The sequence below is a fragment of the Heterodontus francisci genome, chromosome 8 (assembly GCF_036365525.1).
Source record: "Heterodontus francisci isolate sHetFra1 chromosome 8, sHetFra1.hap1, whole genome shotgun sequence".
Lineage (NCBI taxonomy): Eukaryota > Metazoa > Chordata > Chondrichthyes > Heterodontiformes > Heterodontidae > Heterodontus > Heterodontus francisci.
The window spans coordinates 94,284,076-94,309,348 of NC_090378.1; the positions used below are offsets into that span (position 1 = coordinate 94,284,076).

Consider the following 25,273-nt stretch of genomic DNA (forward strand, 5'->3'; position numbering starts at 1 on the left):
AGAGGGACATAGATAGGCTGCAGAGCTGGGCTGAGAGATGGCAAATGGAGTTTAATGCGGAGAAGTGTGAGGTGATTCACTTTGGAAGGAGTAACAGCAATGCAGAGTACTGGGCTAATGGGAAGATTCTTGGTAGTGTAGATGAGCAGAGAGATCTTGGTATCCAGGTACATAAATCCCTGAAAGTTGCTACCCAGGTTAATAGGGCTGTTAAGAAGGCATATGGTGTGTTAGCCTTTATTAGTAGGGGGATCGAGTTTCAGAGCCACGGGGTCATGATGCAGCTGTACAAAACTCTGGTGAGGCCGCACCTGGAGTATTGCGTGCAGTTCTGGTCACCGCATTATAGGAAGGATGTCGAAGCTTTGGAAAGGGTGCAGAGGAGATTTACTAGGATGTTGCCTGGTATGGAGGGAAGGTCTTACGAGGAAAGGCTGAGGGACTTGAGGTTGCTTTCGTTGGAGAGAAGGAGGAGGAGAGGTGACTTAATAGAGACATATAAGATAATCAGAGGGTTAGATAGGGTGGATAGTGAGAGTCTTTTTCCTCGGATGAGGATGGCAAACACGAGGGGACATAGCTTTAAGTTGAGGGGTGAAAGATATAGGACAGATGTCAGAGGTAGTTTCTTTACGCAGAGAGTAGTAGGGGCGTGGAACGCCCTGCCTGCAACAGTAGTAGACTCGCCAACTTTAAGGGCATTTAAGTGGTCATTGGATAGACATATGGATGTAAATGGAATAGTGTAGGTCAGATGATCGGCGCAACATCGAGGGCCGAAGGGCCTGTACTGCGCTGTAATATTCTAATTCTAATTCTAATGCTATTAAATGTTAATTTGACAGTAAAATCTGGGCCATGATATGCAATGAATTATTCCACCTGCTCTCCAACTTGTAACTCTCAAAATCTGCAACATTGTATTGGAATAGGCCTGGCATAAGATTCTAACTTTATCTGTCTGTTAACTTATGCATTTATTATCACTGAAATTATAGATTCAGCCACCAAATCAGAATTGGACCAAAATTCTGCTGTTGAGTAATGCATAGCACATTTTAACTTCTACAACCTAATGTAGGAGCAAGATCATAGCAATAGCTGGTAAAACTTCTAAACAGAGGAGCACAAAGACTTGGGATGCTTATATATTTTGGCAACTTGAGCTGAGCTACCGTCTTGATGTTTATAGGTGTGGGAAATTGTACGGGTAGAACCTTGAGGATAAGAAAAGCAAATAGATGAGTTGGTGTGTCTCTTGTTTTCACGCTGTTATTTTGCAGTCTTCACAAATATAAAGCAGTGAAAATTAAGAATTGTAAATTGACAAAGCCCTATAATTGTATAACTTTTATATAAAAGTAATGTATCGTATTTGCATGAGGAAAATCTTTTTCATGCAGTGAGTGGTTAAGGTCTGAAATGTGCTGCCTGAGAAAGTGGTAGAGGCAGGTTCAATTGAAGCATTCAAAAGGGAATTAGACAGTTACATGCAAAGGAACAATGTGCAGGGTTATGGGGAGAAGGCAGGGGAATGGGACTGTGGGAACTGCTCTTTCAGAGAGCCAGTGTGGACACGATGGGCTGAATGGCCACCTTCTACGCTGTAACAATTCTGTGATATGTGAGTGAAGGTTACTTTAAAAATGTAGTTCCAACTTAAACCAGCACTATTTCCCCCTCTCCAAATTGAAATGCAGCGGCTATTTGCAAGCATTAAATACTCACCGATAAGAAACAAATTCACAGCACTTGTACTGCAGAGCAGAATTGTCCTTGGAAGAACCCCACTGGAGAACCAGTTAATACAATAAGAAATCCTTTTTGCAACCAGACATTAAAATGAGCTCGGGGTTCTTGTAGTTTTGTGTGTATTGGCAGGAAAAGGAAGGTCACCTAACCTCTTACCCCATTTTGTTTTACGAGTGTCCGTTTTGGATTTATTTCATAAGTTCATTTTATATTTCATAAGTTCGGACTGCGTGAGCGTGGCACTAGACTCTTATACAAATAAATCGCACTTTTTACTGAATGACACTCCCAACCCATGCAATATAGAAACATAGAAAAATAGGAGCAGGAGTAGGCCATTCGGCCCTTCGAGCCTGCACTGCCATTCAATACGATCGTGGCTGATCATCCAAACTCAGTACCCTGTTCCCGCTTTCTTCCCATATCCCTTGATCCCTTTAGCCCTAAGAACTATATCTAACTCTTTCTTGAATATATTTAATGATTTGGCCTCAACTGCTTTCTGTGGTAGAGAATTGCACAGATTCACCACTCTCTGGTGAAGAAATCCCTCCTCATCTAAGTCCTAAATGGCTTACCCCTTATCCTTAGGCTGTGACCCCTGGTCCTGGACTCGCCCGCCGTCAGGAACATCCTTCCTGCATCTAGTCTGTCCAGTTCTGTTAGAATTTTGTATGTTTCTATGAGATCTCCTCTCATTCTTCTAAACTCTAGCAAATACAAGCCTAATCGACCCAATCTCTCTTCATACATCAGTCCTGCAATCCCAGGAATCAGTCTGGTGAACCTTCGCTGCACTCCCTCCATAGAAAGAACATCCTTCCTCAGATAAGGAGACCAAAACTGCACACAATACTCCAGATGTGGTCTCACCAAGGCCTTGTATAATTACAGCAAGACATCCTTGCTCCTGTACTCGAATCCTCTCGCTATGAAGGCCAACATACCATTTGCCTTCTTAACTACCTGCCGCACCTGCATGCTTACTTTCAGCGACTGGTGCACAAGGACACCTAGGTCTCATTGCACCTCCCCCTTTCCCAATTTATTGCCATTCAGATAATCTGCCTTTCAGTTTTTGCCACTAAAGTGGGTAACCTCACATTTATCCACATTATACTGCATCTGCCATGTATTTGCCTACTCACTGATCCTATCCAAATCACACTGGAGCTTCTCTGCATCCTCCTCACAGCTCACTCACACACCCAGCTTTGTGTCGTCTGCAAACTTGGATATATTATGTTTTATTCTCTCATCTATATAATCAATATATATTGTGAATAGCTGGGGTCCTAGCACTGATCCCTGCGGTACCCCACTAGTCACTGCCTGCCGCTCTGAAAAAGACCTGTTTATTCTTACTCCTTGTTTCCTGTCTGCCAACCAATTCTCTATCCATGACAGTACCTTACCCCCAATCCCATGTGTTTTAATTTTGCACACTAATCTCTTATGTGGGATCTCATCAAAAGCCTTCTGAAAGTCCAAATACACCACATCCCCTTATCTATCCTACTAGTTACATCCTCAAAAAATTCCAGTAGATTTGTCAAGCATGATTTCCCTTTCGTAAATCCATGTTGACTTTGTCCGATCCTGTCACTGTTTCTCAAGTGCTCTGCTATTGCATCTTTTATAATGGACTCGAGCATTTTCCCCACTACTGACGTCAGGCTAGCCGGTCTATAACTTCCTGATTTGCTGTGTGTGAATACTGCAATTTGATTGGTTGCCTACCTGCTTGCTGCTGCATGCCAGATCATCCCTTTGACTCGGCATCAGATTTAAACTGTCATTGGGAAAGGTGAAATTTGCGCCACACAGATCTTTCTGGCGGCTTTCTTCAAGGTCAGTGGCGAGTGCACTTGCTTTACTGCTGACTGCAACATTGTGTCCTGCATTGGATAGGAACAGAAAATGCTGGAAATACTCAGGTCAGACAGCATCTGTGGAGAGAGAAGCAGAGTTAATCTTTCCATTTGATGACCTTTCATCTGAATATTTCAGATTTCCCACATCTGCAGTTATTTTGCTTTTGTATTAATGTGGCAACCATCTTGTCACTCAAAGTATTTGATATTCTCAAGTCTTTTGTGCCCTATTTCTTTATGGTAGTTTGGAAATCATATCCAGTAAGTGCTCTAAAATTAAAAATGTAGGCTTAGGTTTGAGAAATTTTGAAATTGTTTTACTGCTACAGAGAGCCGGCATGGACTTAATGGGCCAAATAACCACCTTCTGTGCTGTAATGACACCATTAAAATAAAGCTTCGATTTTTACTGAAATTTCTACTTTATGTTCATTTTAATTTTTATTTACTCTTTTTACATTTCATAATCCACCAATTAAAACTTTTTTTTGTCATTTTACTGAATTTTGAGCTGAACATTTTTTTGCTTTTGCTTCCTGTAAACCCATGCTTTCTCTTGCCCTGCATTCAAATTAATGAGTCTGAAAAATAATTTTGCCTTTTACGCATTGGCACGTAGATGACATTTCTTTCAATGTTACTAAGATTTTTTCTACAATTTTCATCAAATTTTGACACTCCTCAACTCAATCTTTGCTTATTTTGAAAGGTCCAAAATAAAATATACCCCAAAATTATCAGGAAGTCTTTTTAAAAAGCATAAATGTGGAGTTCTGCTGGTAAGTTATATTTAGCAATAGAGCAACAAGAAGAGATACAGCAAACTCAAGGGACTGAATTTTTAAACGTCCACTATTACCTGCCACCAGCCAGCGTGCTGGTGTCCCGCCACACCCCACCCCCCCCCCCCCCCCCCCCGCTCTCTCTTTTCCCCCCTTCCCCTCCAGTACCATTTTTGTTCCGGGATTACTGGCAGGGGGCATGGTGGCAATGGCAATTTGCCCACAAGCGACGGGTGGCTTATTAGGCCAATTTTTAAGTGGGAATGCAGGTGCCCCACTGAAGCCGAAACACAGCCAAACGATGGAGCAGGCCTCCCAGTGGTGAGGGGAGTGGGGGTGGGGTAGCGGACGGCAGCACTTCCACCTAGGGGCCACCACCTCCCCCACCATGCCCACCCCCCAACAGCTACCATAACCATCAGGCCATAACTGCAGCTGTTGGGCATCCAGTAGACAGGTTGCCCCTCCCCGAGGAAGGTCTGGCAGCTGTGTCCTTTCTAAATTTTTAAAATCTCTCACTCCTCTCTCTTCCCTATCTGCATTGGAAGCTCACCACCTCTGATGGTAGGGCTGCGGATCTGAGAGTGCTAGAGGGCGTTCTGTTGGCTTTCCAGCTTTGGGAGCCCGCACTTCGCCCTTAATTGGACAGGGCTCCTGGAGACGTCCACTTAATTGGCCGCCTCCTGAAAAATCGCTCTGTGGATCCTGATGCTGGCATGTGTGGGTTCTCGATGCACATTTCCTTTAAGACAGTGGGATCGAACCACTGGCAAAAATTCAGCCCATGATCTCCCTTTCTGACAAAGTTACTAGTTAACTCAGTTGTTGGCCACTTTGCCTACCAGCAATGTCTGTCAGAAGGTTAGTAGCCATCATTGAATAGCAAATTGATTTTGGTAACCTTTATTGTAAATGTAGTTTGCTGCTCATGCAGGTGGAGAAACAATTTGTATTCATTTAACTTATCTTTAGACATTTAGTTAGTAATTTGCCTGCAGTAATTTCATATTCAGATGTCTTCACCGGTTCATGGTAGGATGTTAAACTTATCTGTTTAGCCAGAATATTCTAATTTTAATCTTTCCAGATTTATATTTGGAGTGAAATTTAGAAACTTTTGAGCTGAGGAAAACAGAGGATGAATATCTAATTATTTAAAGATTTCAAGAACTATTTCAAGATGCAAGAGGCAGTTGGATTTTTTTTTTGCCAGTGGTTATTTTATCAAGTTAATATTTTAGCATTTGTGGCCGTTTTTCAGATGCCCATAATTTACACAAGGATTTTATTTATCTGAGATAATTTAATTTATTTCTTTAGGTAAATTCAGTAGGTCCAAGGAGGCTTTTTTTGTACTCATTCATGGGATGTGGGCGTCGCTGGCTAGGCCAACATTTGTTGCCCATTCCTAATTGCTTTGAGAAAGTGGTGGTGAGCTGCCTTCTTGAACCGCTGCAGTCCTTGGGGTGTAGGTACACCCACAGTGCTGTTAGGAAGGGAGTTCCCGGATTTTGACCCGGCGACAGTGAAGCAACGGCGATATAGTTCCAAGTCAGGATGGTGTGTGACTTGGAGGGGAACTTGCAGGTAGTGGTGTTCCCATGCATTTGCTGCCCTTGTCCTTCTAGTTGGTAGAGGTCTGATCTAGTTTATACATAGAAGTTACAACATGGAATTAACAGAATCAAGCCAGTCAGCCCAACTGGTTCATGCCGTTGTTATGCTCCACACAAGCCTGCTGCCACCCTTCTTCACCTAACCCTATCAGCATTTATCTATTCCTTTCTTCCTCGTGTGCATATCTAGCTTCCCCTCGAGCATCTATGCTATTCACCTCGACCACTTTGTGATGGTGAGTTCCACTGTCTTAAAGAAGTTTTTCTCCAGAATTCCCTATTGGATTTATTAGTAACTATCATATCTATGACCATTAATTTTGGACTCTTCCACAAGGGAAAGCATCTTATCTCTACCTCATCAAACCCCTTCATAATTTTAAAGATCTTTATAAGGTCTTCTCTGTTTGCCCTTTTCCTAGCCCGTTCAATCTTTACCAATAGTTATAACGTCTCATTCCTGGTATCATCCTTCTAAATTTTTTTGCACCATCTCCATCTATATCTTTTAGTAATATGGAGAGTAGAACTGTGCACAGCATTCTAAGTGTGGTCCAATCAAAGTTCTATACAGGTTTGACATAATTTCTCTGCTTTTGAATTTTATTCCTGTAGAAATGAACTCCAGTCCATTGTTTGCTTTTTAAATAGCCTTGTTGACCTGCGTTGCTATTTCTTATGATTTGGGAATCTGTACCCATCAATTCTTCTGTGCCTCTATCCAATTTAGGCTCTTAATATTCAACCAGTATGTAGCCTACTCAATCCTACCTAAATACACCTATTCCCACTTATTTACAAATTACATGCCTATTCTGCACATTTATTCATGTCTTGTATTTTTTCTGTCTTACTTAATATTAACTATATACCTCCCAAAGTGGTGTCGGCTGCAAATTTGATTATTGTACTTCAGATTCCCTGTCCAAATCATTTCTGTAAATAGTGAACAGTGGTCCCAGTAACGATCCGTGGGACACCACTCACCATCTTCTGCCAGTCATTTGGGAGTGAGTTACATTTAAGTGGTGTGGGTTCACACAAGTGTAAAGTTCTCTTTAAATCATATACAGCAGTCACCAAGCCAAAGAAAAGTTTACTGTTTAATGAGACATATTTGCACTGAAGCTGGATAGACTGGTTTGTGGAATGTGCTGTGCACTCCTCTGTTAGGCATGTCACGAATGCCTTCTGTAAGGATACCTTAATTTATGTGTGCAGATGCCAGAGGTTTCTGTCTTATTTAGTTGATAATGACAATGAGTGCTGATGACCTCACTGTCATTCCTGTTGCAAAATCCTGGCCATTAAAATTTCCTTCACGTCAGTGGCAGCAAAACTGAAAGCCATCCTTTTTGTCTCCTCCCAGAACCTATGTCTCTGGCCTCAAGTCCATTAATCTTCCTGTTTGTCCTTCCAGGCTAACCTTTGGGAGGTATGCAGTCTCTCTGTTCTGTTCAAACAAAGCTGAACTTCTTGCCCTATATCCTGTACATTGTCGAGACTTATTTCTTATATGTTCCACAATATTGCTTGCTTATATCTGTAATGCTGGTCCAATCTCCTAATGCAGTTGAACTTAAACAGAGCCTTCTTCATCTTGACTTCGCAACACTTGCCTTGTCAACCACTGTTTTTCACAACTTTGACTAATTCTAAATTCCACAGTCTGCATGTTTTCTTACTTTCATCCAGGTCGTTTCTAAGCTAAGACTGCCTTCCTGTCTCCTTGCAAAGTGACTGAAAAATATTAGGGGGGATTTTTAACTACCACCAGACACTGGGCAGTTGAAAAGGAGTGGGAGATTTGCCCTGTAACCTCCCGTCCTGTTGCCACCAACTGTAATTTTAAATTGTAGGTGCCAAGGACATTTGCCCAAAGATGATGGAGTCCTTCTTTAAGGTTGGGTCCCAATGAAGTCATTTGGACCGAACGACCATTTTAGTGTTGCCCACAGCAGGGGTGTGGCTGTGTTATTCCTGCCTGGCTGAAACTTGTATCAGTAGGAGAAAAGGCTGCTTTCCTCCCCTTGAGAGTTGAAATTCCCTTTGTTGTCTCCAAATCTTTCCACAGCCTTACTGTACCCGAACTGAATAATTTCCCCATTCTCTGACACTTGATTGTTGTTCATTCTTTATTCCCTTCACCCCACCATCTTTCAGTCACTACACCCTGGGTAATTCTCTCACAAAACTATTTTTCGGCTTGCAATCACCAAAAGCCTAACTTTAAAAAAACACTTTGGTCCCCCTTTTGCTCTGTCTCAATCTCTTTTCTTTCTCTTTTACCTGTTTGATGGCAACCTTTCATGATCTGAGACATTTTTGTAAATAGTAGCACTTAATTCTGTAAAGTTTTTTTAAAACAGGAAGTTCATAATAGAAGTCATTGTGTATAGGGCAAAGAATAATAGTAGCTAATTCTATTTTCCAAACTCTGTTTTTCCTCAGGTCTCCTTCAAATCTCTGAAAACAAAGTAGCTGTATTGCTTTTAGCTGGTGGACAAGGAACTCGTCTTGGAGTAACCTATCCTAAAGGAATGTACAATGTTGGTTTACTGTCAGGAAAAACTCTCTTTCAAATTCAAGCTGAACGTATTCTGAAACTTCAGCAATGGGCTTCAGAGCAGTTTGGGTGGAAGTGCACTATTCCATGGTCAGTATGTCCATCCAATTCAGTACTTTAGTCACGTGTATAAGTTTAACTGTATAAATGAGATTTTGAACTAATGCATTGTACAATTAAAATCACCTCTGTTACAACGTGTCCGCATATAGACATCAGTGTCCGTGGTAAAAATGTTGAGGTCAATGGTAATTTTAAATTCAGGGATAGGAAATTTCCACCACATGGCTGATTTCCGACTTTAGGTTTTTGAAACTCCGTCATTGGCTTCTTCCTTTACCAGCTGAGCACTTATTTCAGATTTCCAGCATTCGCAGTAGTTTGCTTTTGTTCTAGTTAGAGATATCAACTGATGATTGATCGGCAGCATTTATGGTGGCGAATGCAGTTCTAAACATTGGCTGAAATTGGTTCGCCAACATTAAAGATGGCGGTGGTTGTTATAAGCCAGGGTTGTTCAACATACGGCCCGCGGGCCAGCATCCAGCCCGCCAAAGGTTTCAGTCCAGCCCATGGATGTATTTTAGAGATAAGAAATTTCCCATTGTCATTGTCTTTCAGACCAGCTTTTTAAAACATCGCTGTCAGTTTCACAGCTGACAGGCGCTGCATGAGAGTGACGACAGCAGTTTCCAACTTCAGACGAGTTCGGGGTTTTCTCTTTTTTTTTAAAAAAGCTGTCGGAAAATCCTGCATCTGTCCGAAGATAGGAAACTGCTCTTCCGGCTCCCAGCACCTGTCATCTGTGAAACTCAGTGTGATTTAAAAAAGAACTGACCAACCGCAAAACTGCTGTGCTGAATGCTCCCGCTCCCTGCAACTGTCAGAGGCAGGGGAGTGGGAGAGAGAGAGGGGCCAGGGAGAGTCTGGGGGGCTAGATAGAGAGTGGGGGGACAGCGAAAGAGGGGGGGACACATAGGGAGGGAGAGGGGGAACGGGGTGGGACAAAGAGAGAAAGAAGGGGAGACACTGAGGATGACACGGGGAACAACAGAGAGAGGGGAGCACAGGGAGAGAGAGCGCCAGAGAGTGTAATCAAGATCACTCCTGACAGATGAACATCGATCTGGAATACTCCACATCATTAGAACAACTGTGTGGGCAAACATTGGCTACTTATGCAAGCAAAAAAATGCGAGGTATCTGACCAAGTCACTGTCCAACATAGTGATGAGCAAGTAAGTCAATAAATTTTCTCATTTAAAGCTTCTTCACAAAAATGCACATTTATTGTTGTTTTGATTAGTTGTAAGATATTTTTAACGCCTTTATCTTTCCGAAATTGTTTCACCAGCTCCCCCCCCCATGTAAGACAAAAATTGTAATGTGCCCCCCTCACCCCCACGCGGAAAGGTTGGACAACACTGGTATAAGATATGGCTGAAGGTGCTGTGCCAGTATTAAAGGTGATGGTGGCCATTTGTTTAGCAACTGTGCAAAAGCATGTCCTTTTACCATATGAGGTCAATAAACAGAGAGGGGAACCACAAGAGAGTGGGGCAGTTGGGAGGGGAGCCACAGAGAGGAGGTTGGAGGCAGGGGGGAGAGCCACAGAGAGCTTTGGGCGGTGGGGAGAAGCAACAGAGAGCACGTTGAGGGAGGAGAGCCCCAGCGAGTAAAGGGGGAGAGCCACAGAGAGCAAAAGGTGGGGAGCCACAGCAAGTGAGAGGCTCAGAAACACAGAAGGAGAGAGACAGAGAGGGTGGTGGGGTGGGAAGAGAGAAACAGAGATACGGGGAGGGGAGAGAGAGACAGAGACACGGTGGGGGAGGGGGAGAGACAGATACTGGGGAGAGAGTGAGAGACAGTGACATGGGGAGAGAGAATGATTAAGATTGCTCCTGACAGGTGGGCATCTATCCGGAATACTTCACATCACTAGATCAAGTGTGCGGCAGACATTTACTTACTACTTGTGCAAGCATAAACAATGCCAGGTATCTCACAAAAGAGGGAGAAATGTGTTTTAAATCGGACTGTTTTAATGGCATTCGGTTGGCTATACATTTTATATACAGATTAATTGCCCCCGTGCCCGTGCCTGAGTCAATACTTGGTCAAGTGTCTGTGATGCAAAAGTTGGTGCCTCTCCCTGGTTGCAAAGTGGATGTAGATTGAATTCAGTTTGTCATGGTCTAAATTGATTCAATCATAGCTTTTTGCTTGGCTCAATGTTGCTTTAGCTGGGTGAAATGGGTTTCAGGTTGAGCTTTGCTAATGTGCCATATATGGAAACAGTAATTGTATGTCTCCGAGGATAGGGAGGGAGAAAAAGAACATGTGGATCCCTTGCAGAGCTTTGGGTACACTTTCATAAGGATAAATGTCACCCTATCCTTTATTTGAAATGAGATTAGTTGGGAATGATGACCAGTCCAATTTTTATTTCAAAATTAAGTCATTGCTTTAATTCTGGGTAACCTATCGAATGCAATTACTGCAGATCATATGGTGCAACAAAGTGTATGTTTCAGCTAAACCAATGTGACAGTGATTCTGGAAGAGAAGATGTAACTTCGGTTTTGGGAATTTTTTTTAATTCTAGTTTTATTTTTGGCTTCTGTTTTTGAGACTACTCTCTCAAGTAAGCCCTGGCTCCCTATGCCCTAGAGGGAGTTTTCATTTTCCCTATAAACAGCTTGCTCAGGGATCAAATAGAGAACTGTCTTCAGTTTATATCAGCTATTGGTTTTATCACTTGCTGTGTCATGATCCTTCTTGCCTTTGAAAGGTGGAAAAGTAACACTAAATTCTTTTTCTTGTATTTTAACTGCCAAGCAAAGTTCTTAAATACTGAAAGAACAAGCTAATAGTAAGAGCAATATAATGCCAATTTACATAGTAGCTATGAAGATTAACTATCTCAAATGAGTAGGAAATATTGAATAGTTTGTGACTGCTGCATTGACTTATTATTTAAATAATACTTTAATCTAATGGTCCCTTTTCCTTGACCATCCAGGAACCTGTTTGGCTGGGCTATTTTTCTTTGAAGGCTTGAAAAAGAGTATTCATTTGAACAACAGATTGATAAATATCTTCAAAAAAGTGACCAGGGCCAAACAAATTTAAATAACCATCGTACTGTATTCAATTTTCCAATCAAACATATATTATACCAAACCGCATTAAATGGCTTTGTTTGTGCTTTAGACACTTGGCTGAGACAAAATGGTTCAAACATATCTAAATAAAGACTTTTTTTTCTGAATGCAGCTACTTATTAATTCTTTACCATAACAGAATTCGAGAAACCAATGTCATGCTAAATCTTAGACAAATAGGCTTCATATTTGTCATATCACTTACCCCCTGTCCCTTTTGGATTTGATACAAGTGAGTGTGCCAACATAGCACTTGTAAGAACCAAAATCATCTTTATTCCTGATGTGACAATACATTGGCATTCCTGTTTTGTAGGCAACACTGATGTTGAATGACCGTGTTGTATCCTTGTAGAGTGTTGCTTCATCGTGACAGATGCACATTTTTGTCATGAGTCAAAGGTAAGCATACTAAGCAATTTGTGGTCAGGATAATCATTGGATGCAGATCTATTGAAGTTTCTGCAGTGCCCAGATAAGAAACAGTTGTGTTGATTTCCTGAGTAAGCCATTTTGGTAAATGACTGAGAATTCCTCCCCAAATGTAATTTACCTGGCAGCAATGGTGCGAACTGTTGAAGCTCACAGTCATTTATGGTACAAAAGAAGGCCATTAGGCCAGCTGTCCATAGAGCAATTCAGTCACCCCCATTCCCCCACTCTGTCCCCGTAGCCCTGCAAGTTTATTTCCTTCAAGTATCCATCTAATTTTCTTTTGAAGTCTTTGCCTCCACCACCTTCACAGGCAGCAAATTCCAGGTCATTACCATCGCTGTTTGTATAAAAAAAACAAAGTTCTTCCTCATATCCCCTGTGCATCTCTTGCCGAAAACCGTAAATCTGTTCCCATAGTCCTTGTATCATCAGCTGATGGGAACTGTTTGTTGTCTACCTTATCCAAACCTGTCATATTCTTGTAGACACTTAAAATTTCCCTGCAATCTCATTTGGAGATTGGAGAAGGAGAACAACCCCAGTTTCTCCAATCTAACCTTGTAGCTAAAATCCCTCATCCCTGGAACCATTTTGGTAAACCACCTCTGCACCCTTTCAAGGACCCTCACATTCTTCTTAAGGTGTTGTGACCAAACTGAATGAAATACTCTAGTTGTGGTGGAAACTAGAGCTTTATAAAGGTTCTGAATAACTTCCCTATTTTTGTACACAATATTTCTATTTGTGAAGCCCAAGATCCCATATGCTTTGCTGACCATTCTCTCAATATGTCCTGCCACCTTCAAAGATCTATGCACGTACACCTCCAGGTCCCTCTGTCCCTGTTTCCTCTTTAGAACCTTTTGCCCTTGTTGGAATATACCTGAAGCATCTCCTCCTTAATGATCACCCGTGGTTTTGTTGCAGTTTTTCCTGTCTGTCTTTGGTTCTGTTTACCTTGGCTAGATCCCTTCTCATCCCTCTTCCAATTTAAACATTCTCCTTTAGATTGTTCCTTGCTCTTCTCTATTACTAGTCCAAACCTTATGATATGATTGTCACTTTTCTCCATGTGCTGCCCGGCAGGCACTTAATCCACCTGGCCCATCTCATGCCCCAGCACAAGATCCAGCAATGCCTCTTTCCTAGTTGGACTGAGAACATACTGGTCAAGGAAGTTCTCCTAAACACATTTCAGAAATTCTTCCCCTTCCTTACCCTTTAGTCTAATACTATCCCAATTGATATTTGGGTAATTAAAGTCTCCCAATATCACCACTCATTTGTTCTTGCACATCTCTGATTTCCCTCCAGATTTGCTCCTCTATCTCCCTCTCCCTCTCTCTCTTTCTCTCACAATTTGAAGGCCTGTAGAATTCCCCCAGAAACGTGATCATCCCTTTTTTGCTTCTCAACTGTAACCAAATGGATTCTGTCTTTGCCCCCTCAAGGACATACACTCTTTCCAACATTACAATGTCTTCCCTGATCAGTGCTGCCATCCTACCTCCCTTTTCTCCTTCCCTATCTTTTCTGAACATTTTGTATCCTTGCACATTAAGCATCCAATTCTCACCATTTTTAAGCCACGTTTCTGTTATTGCCACTACATCATATTACCACAGGGCTATTTGTGCTTGTAGCTCACCAACCTTATTCACCACACTTTGTGCATTTACATACATGCATTCTAAACCTGTCGTTTTATTCCTAGAAGTCCTTCTTAGTCTGCTTCAATCTAGTATGGTTCTATTTCTAGTATTAGCCAACGCTCCCACTTTGCCCACCTTATTCCTCTTTTCTACTTCCATATGCCGATGCCCATCACCTAGCCAATTTAGTTTAAACTATCTCCAACTACACTAGTGAACCTCCTCTCGAGGATTGGTCCCAGTCCTGTAGAGGTGCAACCTGTCCCTTTTGAATAGTTGCCTCTTGCTCCCACAACTGGTATCAATGCCCCAAGAATCTGAAACCCTCCTGCCTGCACTATGCCTCAACCCATGCACTGATTTCCCCCTATCTTCCTATTTCTACTCTTGCTAGTGTGCAGCACTGGGAATAATCCAGAGACTGCTACCTTCGAATTCCTACTTTTTAACTTACACCCTAGCTCCTGTATATTTGACGGTAGGACCTCAATACCTGCTGTCTCTGTCGATGGTACTGACATGTATCACAACTTCTGACTCACCGTCTTCCCCCTGCAGAATATTCTGCACCCTTACTGTGATGTCCTTTACCCTAGCACCAGGAAGGCAACATACCATGCGGGACTCCCGAGGGTGGTTACAGAAACGCCTCTAAACTATGAAATTTCCTATACCGACTACATTTCTACTCTTTGTTCTCTCCTGTGCAGTACCTTGCCCGTTGGTGCCATGGCCGTCACTCCAGCAGTCTCCAAAGCTGAGTACCGGTTTGAGAGTGACACACCCCCCGAACCTTATTTCGAAAACCTGACGATGACAAGGGGAACAAAATCTGTAGCTTCACTCTTACTACGTTGCTAGAAATTGACAATCATTTTCTGACTGCATATTGTGTAGAACAGTACAGTTCAACCTTGACAAACACAAAATGCTTTACAAGAAAACTACGACTCAAGCTATGTTACGGATGAACTGCAAATGTTCTATCCCGTGGGTTGTGATTTATGAATTGTTTTCCTGCTTCTAATGAAGCCCATAAGAAACAAAAGGTATTGTCCAGATGTATTGGCACCAGCAACACATTCTCGAATCACCAAGGGTTGAAGATCAGATTTTAGTCAATCTCCCAAAGAGTATTGAAAGTGATTGATTATTTTCAGATATAATCCTCTCCTTTAACTTCCACATGGGCTTTTGCACAGTTCCCAATGCAAACTGGTACACATTAATGCAGAAATCCATGCTCATTATTTTAAATGTTAAGCTGTATGCACAATCTTGTAAATTTTATTAAAGTACAGGTTTTAAATTGAGAATCTGAAATAAACTAAATTCATTTATTTTTGAAAATATTTCTGAATCCAACACAATTTTGAGTTTGTTTTTCCACAATTGTTGCTCTTAATTCATGCATGAAGCTATTGTAAAATGTTTTCTTGTTTTCACCCAAGTCTGGCATAACCTGCGTTGGATTTTTATTTCTTTAATTTTTAATATCACTTTTTTAATGAAAAAGCGCTAAAGCCTCTTGGTAACATTTCAGGCACTGGAAGAGATTGCCCAAAGAGCTTTATAGGGGATTGCAAAAGCCATTAACCCTGAAAGGTCTGAAGCTGAATATTAAAGGGAAAGTGTCATGGGCATGGAAAAGTAGAATAATTGTCTGGAATGTCACAGTGGAGGTACAGAGGCAACTCTGATCCTTCAGATACTGAAGAGTTGGCTGTAACGTACCAGGTTTCCCCACAGGTTTGGAGCTTGAGATTGCCATCTTGATGTGTGGAGTTTGTGGCCTTGTGAAATACAGGTAGCAAAAGGCAGCAAAGTAATAAGCAGAACCAGAAAGCCACTGCAGGGTTATTGCTTCTGCATTTATTGGCCTGCTTTCTCCATAACAAATTTTTCTTTGTTTCAAATATTTATCAAATTTTCCTTTCAAAGATGCAATATCATAGCTTTAACTACTCCCTGTGGCAAAATATTCCATGCTCCAACAACTCGCTGCATAAAAAAATTTTCTCCTAACACCTCTTCTCATCCCGTTAAGTGGCCGTTTTAAATTTGCCTTCATCACTGCCTCCTCAATAAGAAGAAATACACTTTTATCCTTGCTGTATCAAAACCATTCATTATTAAAAGAACTTCCTCTTGGCCTGCTCAGCTCTAGTTTCTAAAGTTTCCTTGTAATTATAATTTCCCATCTATGGTGTCATCCTTATGAATCTGTGATATCTGTTTTCTATGGCTTTAATGCCCTTGCTTCAATGGGGACCCTAAAATTGCATGAAGTACTCTAAATATGGCCTAACTAATGTTTTGTACGGATTTATCAATTTTCCCACATGTACTCTATACGCCTCTCTATAAAACCCAAAATGTTATGACTGTATCTACTTGCACTTTTTCAGGGAATTATGTATTTGAACTCTGATATCTGTGTTCACACTTCAGCATTTTTCCTTTTAAAATAAATACTCCCATTCCTGGTTTTTCCTCCAAATGTATCATCTCTCACATTTCTGCATTAAATTGCACCTACCAGCTGATCAAATCCATTCTTATATGCTTTCAGCAAATTTTAAGATTGCTCCTCATGTCCAAGTGCAAATCATCTTCATGTATCAAGAACAAAAGTGGACCTGGCACCGACTCCTAAACTACACCATATACAATCTTTGTCCTATCAGGCAACAGTCGTTTACCTTAATGCTTTGTTTCCTGTCCGTCAACCATCTTTTTATCCATGTTTCGGCATTTCCTCCTATATGATGCACCTGAATTTTTCTAATTTAGAACGAGTAGCCAGTGTAGGCCTGTAAGTATTGAGGTGATGGATGAGTGTAGCTTGTGTGGGATAGGATACAAGCAGCAGAGTTTTCAATGTACTGGAGTTTATGGAGAGTGAAAGATCGGAGGTCAGCCATGAGAGCACTGGAGGTGGAAAAGGCATGGATGGGGACTTTGGCGGCAGATGGCACAATGCAGGCAGTATTACAGAGGTGGAATTGGGTAGTCTTTGTGGTGGACAGGATATAGGGTCAGTGGCTCAGCTTGGGCTTAAGTAAGTTGTTGAGGTTGTGGACAATCTGGTTCAAGCGAGACAATGGCCAGGGAAGGAGATGGAATCTGTAATGATATGTTTGTGTTGGGGCCAAATAGAATGGATTTAGTCTTTGTGATGTTTAACTGGAGGAAGCTGCAGCTCATCCAGAAGTGGATGTCAGGTGAGCAGTCTTGACAACACAGGCAGTGAGGTGTTGAAAGAGATGGGGTACAGTAGAGCTGGTTGTGTCAACACATCTGTGCATCGTGACCATCATCATATCTATGGATGATGGTGCCAAGGAGTGGCATGTAGGTGAGGGAACCAAGGTTAGATCTTTGGGCAACTCAAAGTAAGAGTGTGAAAGTAAGAAGAGAAGCCATTGCTGGAAATTCTCTGGCTATGCTTGGATAAGTAAGAGTGGAACCAAGTTAGAACAGTCTCACTGCGTGGGACAATGGAGAAGTATTGTAGGAGAATGGTACGGTTGGCATTGTAGAGTGGTTGAGAATTATGAGAAGCAATGGTATACCATGGTCACAGTCGCAGAGGATGTGATTTGTGACTTTGATTTGGACTGATTTTCAGTTGTCAGCCATGGCTCAGTGGATAGCACTCCTGCCTCTGAGTCAGAAGGTTTTGGGTTCAAGTCCCACTCAAGGACTTCAGTACAAAAATCAAGGCTCACACTCCAGTGCAATACCGAGGGAGTACTGCACTGTTGCAGGTGCCATCTTTCAGATGAGACATTAAACCGAGGCCACATCTGCTCTCTCAGGTGGACGTAAAAGATTCCATGGCACTATTACAAAGAGCAGCAGGGAATTAGTTTTAGTTTTAGAGATACAGCACTGAAACAGGCCCTTCGGCCCACCGAGTCTGTGCCGACCATCAACCACCCATATTATACTAATCCTACATTAATCCCATCTTCCTACCACATCCCCACCTGTTCCTATATTTCCCTACCACCTACCTATACTAAGGTCAATTGGCCATTATAAATTGCCCCATCAACCAATTATCCCTGGCGTCCTGGCCAATTATTATCCTTCAATCGACATCATTTCCTATATTGTAATGGTGACTGCACTTCAAAAGTACTCATTGTCTATAAAGTGCGTTGGGACACCCTGAGGTCATGAAGGGTGCTGTATAAATGCTAGTCTTCTGTTTTTTTGTTTTGTACTGTAGCAGGGGTTAGCTGGATCTGGAGCAATTCAAACAAGCAGTTGCAGGAAAGGCAGACAGTGATGCGTCTTCTAGAACAGGGGTCGACATCTTAATAGCAAGAAGAACCATTTTTTAAATTTAGTCAAAAACACAATATCTTAAGAACTGCAATGCTGTTACTCAAATGCCAATAATCATGAAAAACAAGGCAGAGATACATTTATGGATTGCTGTGCAACACATTTTTACTGATGCTCACTCACATATCTGTCGAATCAATCTGTGCAGTATCATTAACATCACACAATTCATCACAATCAATAGAGAAGCCTGGAGCTGAACTTATAACCTTAACCCGCTGGCTGGTGATATCTGTGGTTATTTTCACTGTCCTGACCCTCAGTCATTGAAGCTATTTCAACCCCTCTAATTATGCCAGTTTTTTTCAAATTAAAATCAGTTCAAAAGAAATGTCTGTCAACCTTAATATTCTGATGGATGTTGCAAACTTCTGTTTCCTGTAATAGATTAGAAACTTCTGTAGCAAAACAACCTGTAAACAATGGCTACAGTTAGTTCCTTTTATTGATGCATACATCTGTGAGCGACTGACATAATTGGCTAGCAAGCAATACGTAAGCTATTAACACAATGGTGGCGTGATGTAATTTTGCTTGGCAAAACAGTGCAACTGTGACTTATGATCCAAGCAAGTTTTGCATAGAGTTTCATATTTTAGTGATTAAACATTTCGTAAAGTTCCAGCTGTTGTCTGTTTTAAAATATCTATTGCCAAGGATTTTTTTTAGATATTTGGTATTCTTTTAAAATCAGGAACATATGTAGATAACTACTTTCTAAAAATTGATGGTGAGAAAAAATGGGTTTGATTGATCAAGGTCAGAAGCTGCACGAGTCCTTAATGAGCCACATGACCCATGTTCTAGGTGGTAGAGGTTGCGGGTTTGGAAGGTGCTGTCGAAGGAGCCTTGGCAAGTTGCTGCGAGTTGATTGGTTTTATTCTGAATCTAAAAGTATGCTCTAGAACTTTGTACAGAGATTTTGGCTTCTACAAAGCAGCCTTTTTATTGTATTTAAACAAAATTTAAAATGAAGCTGCTTTTTGCAACATTTACTTTCTTGTCATAGAGTCATACAGCACAGAAACAGGCCCTTCGGCCCATTGTGTCTGTGCCGGCCATCAAGCACCTACCTATTCTGATCCCATTGTGAGAAGAACCTGGCATTGTACCATTTTCTTTCTCAACATGATTAGACATACTTAATGGGTATGACTTTCTTCAGTTAGTTCTATTGAACAGCTTTGTGATTAAATAGTCAAATGCTACTCTTTGTTGTGTTGTTTTCAATAAATACAGGGGCTGATGCCCCTGGATATATATTTCTGGATAGTTTTAATATTCTTAAAACAGCTTTTTTTTAATTGAACCAACAGATGAGACTTTGAAGTTTTTTTGTTTCATTTGCCTTTTTAAAATCTCTTAGGTATATCATGACTAGTGGTCGGACAATGGAATCTACTAAAGAGTTTTTTGTTAAAAATGGCTACTTCGGCTTGCAGGAAGAAAATGTCATCCTTTTCCAACAGGGAATGTTGCCGGCTATGACTTTTGATGGGAAAGTCATCCTTGAAGGAAAAAGCAAAATTGCAATGGCACCAGGTTGGTTAAAAACTTTGGGGACAACTGCCTGCAAAAGTTGGTTTCGTACTACAACTAGCTGTCTGGGTGTAGATCATGAATGCATGCCTGGCTTTGAATACCCTCTCCCTTCATCCAAAATGAATCCAGGTGTTCCCGTACTAATGTGTTTCATCTTCTACAATTTGGATTTTGAGCAATTTCCCAAAGTCACTGACTAGGATATAACTATTGACAGCTTTTATTTGCCTTTTAATAGAAAAAACAAACATCATTGAACATTACAAAAATGTTTTATGGTAGAAATTAAAATTGTCCAGATATTTCTTTATATGAAAAGTAAATAGAAAGATAGTAGAGGGAGTGGACCATTCAGCCCCCCAGCCTGTTCAATTAAATCATGGCTGATCTGTACCTCAGTTGTATTTATCTGCCTGCCTTCCATATCCATGAAGATAATGACCTCACTTCCCCACATTGAGCCCCATCTGCCTTTGTCTATTCACAGCTCTGCAAGACAAGTAATAGGAATACTATCTTTTTAAAATGCCATATTACTTGATTACATTCTCAGGTTTGTGTAGTATGTAAATATCATGAGTATTACTAGTACAGTGGATCCATGGCCATTTTATTTTGGTTATAGTATAAATTTGTAAACTCCAATCTTCTTGAAGTGTTTGTTGTACCACTTTGAGAAAAAAGAACCATTATTTTGCAGTAATAAGGTGATGACAATTTCGTTGAGATTTCTACCATTACCTCTAATGCTCAGCAAACTCTCTTGCTCTTTTTAAATTTTACATTCAATTATTGCTTTACATACTGTATCACTAAATACCTGAAACTGAGCTTACAGAATCGCATGTTCTTCCATCTCACCATCCGTCACCGAGTGGCATTGTAGCGTTGCTTACCAGTCATTCTGCAACAATTTTGCCTTTTTTATTTGGTTTACAGTGATATTGTTTTCATCTTCCATTTTTGGAAATTTAAACAGATTTTAAAATATACAGAAATTGAAGTTTGCCATTGAACTATATACATTCCAAGAGGTATATAAAGTATTCTGTTTGACAGATGGGAATGGGGGCCTTTACCGAGCACTTGGAAATCAGAAGATTGTGGAGGATATGGAAGATCGAGGCATTAATTTTATTCACGTGTACTGTGTGGACAATATTCTCGTTAAAGTTGCAGATCCAACTTTTATTGGCTTCTGCATAAAGCAGAAAGCTGACTGCGGAGCCAAGGTATGTGTATATTTTTATACAGTGCTCAAATTCTTTTGGCACTGAGAACGTATTGTACAATCAAGTTTAGTTTATTCAGATGAGATGTCTCCTTGGGTAGACGTAAAAGATCCCACAGTACTGAAAGCAGGGAAGGTCTCCTGATATCTTGGCAAACATTTATCCCTCAAGCAGCACCTAAAGCTATTGATCGGGTCATTTGTTTCATTGCAATTTGTGGAACCTTGCTGTATGGAAAAATTGGCTGGTGTATTTCCTGTATTACAATAGTGACTGCACTTCAAAACTATTTCACCAGCTGTAAAACACGTCGAGATGACCTAAGATCATGAAAGGCCCTATATAAATATAAGTTCTTTGTCTTATCTTTCTTATTCTGTCAGTTCTCTCTCCAGTATATAAAGTTATATGGTATAAGTTGCTGTCCACCATTACAAACATAAACATGCATAAACGTTAAAAAAAGCATACAGGATCCTTGGGTTTATAAATAGAGGCATAGAGCCCAGATTTAACTCAGAGTAAGTAAACCTTAATTAATCACTAGTTAAGCCTCAGCTCCAATATTGTGTCCAATTTTGGGCACTACACCTTAGGAAGGACGTCAAGGCCTTTGACAGGGTGCAGAGGAGATTTATCAGAATTATACCAGGAATGAGGGACTTCAGTTAAGAACAGAGAGTAGAGAGCTGGACTCCTTCTTCTGAGATCAGAGAAGGTTGAGGAGAAACTTTCCACTGACATGAGGGCCAGTATTCAGAGGATACAATTTAAAATAATTAGCAAAACAGCCCGAGGGGAGAAAAGGAGAATTTTTTTTTTTACGCAGCAAGTTATCATCTAGAATGCACAGCCTGAAATTATGGTGGAAGCAGATTCAGTAATTCCTTTCAAAAAGTAATTGGGTATATACTCAAAGTATTAATTTGCAGGGCTATGGGACAAGAGCAGGGGAATGGGAATAATTTGTAAGCTCTTTCCAAGAACTGGTAGAGGTACAATGAGCTAAACGGGCTCCTTTTGTGCTGTAAGATTCTTGTATATGTCTTAATACTGGATGCAAGAATAATTAGAGTGATACCCAAATTGTCTGTGAATTCAAAGCTTTCCATGTAAGGAAACAAACTATGGTATGCAATGTTGTTTTTGGCCCATTAAGAGGACTTTGCAACAGCTGGTATCTGACAATACCACCTGGCAGTATTGAGAGGTGCATTCTCGCGTAAAATAAATGCAAATAAATAAGTAATAAATGTTTACTGGTGTTTTGATATTTTCACATAGTCCTGCATATTCATCAGTCTTTTTTTAATGTGGAGTATTACCCTGCCTCATAGTGTGGTTTATGAGACCAGCTCATAGGTTAATGAGACCATATCATTTGTAGACGAGGTTTTATGTTTTGCAATAAATGGCTCATTCTTGACTATGGAATCATGAGCCATTGGGAGGCCTGGGACTCATTTCCATTCCACTAGTAAGCTGCAAGTGCTCTGCTGCAGTCTGCCATTTCTGGGTAATCAGCTGGCTCCTGTGCTGAGCTGGCCAACAGATGCTGGGCAGGTGCAGCAAGCAATTAGGAAGACTAATGCTATGTTAGCCTTTGTTGCAAGAGGATTTGAGTGCAGGAGTAGTGAAGTCTTGCTTCAATTGTATCGAACCTTGGTTAGACCGCACCTGGAGTACTATGTGCAGTTTTGGTCCCCTTACTTTAGGAAGGATATTATTGCCATAGAGGGAGTGCACAAAGGTTCACCAGACTTGTTCCTGGGATGGCAGGACTGTCCTATGAAGAGAGATTGGGGAAACTGAACCTGTATTCTCTAGAGTTTCAAAGAATGAGAGGTGATCTCATTGAAACCTACAAAATGCTGAAAGGGATAGACAGGGTAAATGCAGGTGAGGTATTTCCCTTGGTTGGGGAGTCTAGAACCAGGGGACGCAATTTCAAAATAAGGGGAAGCCACTTAAGACAGAGATGAGGAGAAATGTCTTTGCTCAGAGGGTTGTGAATCTTTGGAATTCTCTACCCCAGAGAGCTGTGGTAGCTCAGTCATTGAGTATGTTTAAAATAGAGATTAACTGATTTCTAAATACAAATGACATAAAGGGATATGGGGATAGTGTGGCAAAAAGGAGTTGAAGTAGATGATCAGCCATGACCGTATTGAATGGTGGAGCAGGCTCGATGGGCTGAACGGCCTACTCCTGCTCCTATGAGGGAGAATAGGCAATTGGGGCTGGTGGGGAGGTGAGGGATGGACAAACTGGCAGCGGCAGACATTATTTTTTGTGGACACACACTCCTGGTTCTCCTGGCTCCAGCAAAAATATATACCTTGGGCCATTTTGTATGCATGTCCCAGCATGCGCTCCACCCATTTGTGCCTCAGAATTGCAATTGAGGTCTTGTTTACATCACAGGATCCTAGTTTGCATAATTAATGAGCTTCCACCTAAGGGGGAAAATTAGCGGCATATGGGATCAGTGGGGGAACTGGGCAGTAAATGCAGCACTCCCATTTTAGGCCTTGTACTGCTCTGTTTGTGGTGGGCGAATCAAGTTAAAATTGGACTTGGTATTTCTAAGCTTTTGGGGAAAGAAATCATCACAAAAATGTCACCTAGGAAAATAATGTGTTTTAAAAAATTTTTTACCCAGGAAAAGAATGAACACAGAACATTTTGATCACATATTTCCTGCTGTGATTGTGCAGGTGAATTTTTTAATCTGCCTATGTGCTTGTGTTAGGTACCTATCATTTTTATTTCCTTTCTCCAAAATTTTCGTTGTTTCATTGGTGTTAACAAAATAAATGCCAACTTTAAAATAAACTCAGAGTTTTACTTAATATTATGTAAATTGAGAGTAATGAGGATCTTAAAGTCAAATGTTCAATTTTTCTGTTCTACAACCTTGGCTAAATTTCTGGAGTTTATTAATTTTGTTTCCTAAAGCTATGAAATATTAGAACTGCTTGTTACTGCGTGAATGAGTAGAGCAGCATTGAATACTGGGTACTTGAGATATTTTGTGTGTTTAATTTCAGGTAGTAGAAAAGACAAATCCAACTGAGGCTGTTGGTGTCATATGTAAAGTAAATGGCCTGTATCAAGTTGTAGAATACAGTGAGATCACCCTAGTTACTGCACAGAGAAGGAATGCTGATGGACGTCTAACATTCAATGCAGGGAACATATGCAATCACTTCTTTACACTGCAGTTCTTAAAGGACATTATTAAGTAAGTTAATGCGTTGGGTTTATTCCGTGAAGTATGATTGACTTCAGGATCCATTATGTAAATGCTTGACTGTTTTAGTGCTACTGAATGAGTCCATGTTTTCTTTTTCTCTGTCAGAGTTTATGAGCCTACGTTGCGGCACCATGTTGCCCAGAAGAAAATTTCTTATATTGATAATCAGGGGCAGCAAATTAAACCAGACAAACCTAATGGAATCAAGATGGAAAAATTTGTATTTGACATCTTTCAGTTTTCAAAGTAAGTTCTTGTGGCAAATAATGTTGTCCTAATACATTTTTCTTTTCCTCCTGTAAGCAGGGTCTCCTGCTTTAGTATGGTTCATACAATATGTGTCCAAGTTGCTGTTCTTTACTTGTAAGTCTAATTAATGAGTGTCAACTAGCTATTTGACTGTGAGGAGTTTTGGACAGCAGAGCCTCACCCAGTCCTAGGACCTCCCTGATCTGTATGGTTTATTATCACACTAGACAGCCCTTTTACTCAGCCATTGGGAGAGCTGGATGAATAAATACTTTGACCCAATTGTGTCTTCTGTCATCCCATTGTGCCACATGCATTTCCATATATTTTGAGTGTAAACTATTCTTGTGCACACATTAAACGTGATTCATAAGACTGCTATGGATAGGAAAAATCATCCAGAATCCCTTGTTACTGAGTTTCTCTTTCAAGATTATGATTGGCCATTTTAGTTTTGTTCCTGCTTTTGCTAAGGTCCCATTCTTTATTTGTGCTGAATGGAGAATCATTTTGAACTGTACTGATTCAATATTTACAGCACTAGGTGGCAGTACCAACTTTGAAAAGAACAGTTCCTCAGGTTTTGTTTAGTTCATGTTTTCCTGAGCTTATAATCATGCCCTTTTGGTTTTGAAAATAGTCTTGCTACTTTCAGTCTATTTTTTTTTAAAAAGCAATTTTGTTTTTTGCAACCAGCAGCTCCCAGTTGCACTGCTGGTTGCAGAAGAGCTGTGTTGCGCCCCTCCCCCAAAAAAAATTAGGTCAATTTTTGATGTTAGAGAATGTGAGGAGGCAGA

The 25,273-nt window shown here is 40.8% G+C and overlaps 1 protein-coding gene across 3 annotated transcripts in view; it reads left to right on the forward strand.

Annotated features, from left to right (window-relative positions):
• Positions 1-25,273, forward strand: part of uap1 (UDP-N-acetylglucosamine pyrophosphorylase 1) — an 80,785-nt gene that overhangs the window by 31,721 nt on the left and 23,791 nt on the right. For all 3 annotated transcript variants that reach the window (XM_068037743.1, XM_068037744.1, XM_068037745.1), the window contains exons 2-6: positions 8,476-8,680; positions 19,564-19,739; positions 20,799-20,971; positions 24,022-24,215; positions 24,333-24,473. In XM_068037743.1, the coding sequence (XP_067893844.1) occupies positions 8,476-8,680; positions 19,564-19,739; positions 20,799-20,971; positions 24,022-24,215; positions 24,333-24,473 (889 nt within the window). The remainder of the gene's footprint in view (positions 1-8,475; positions 8,681-19,563; positions 19,740-20,798; positions 20,972-24,021; positions 24,216-24,332; positions 24,474-25,273) is intronic.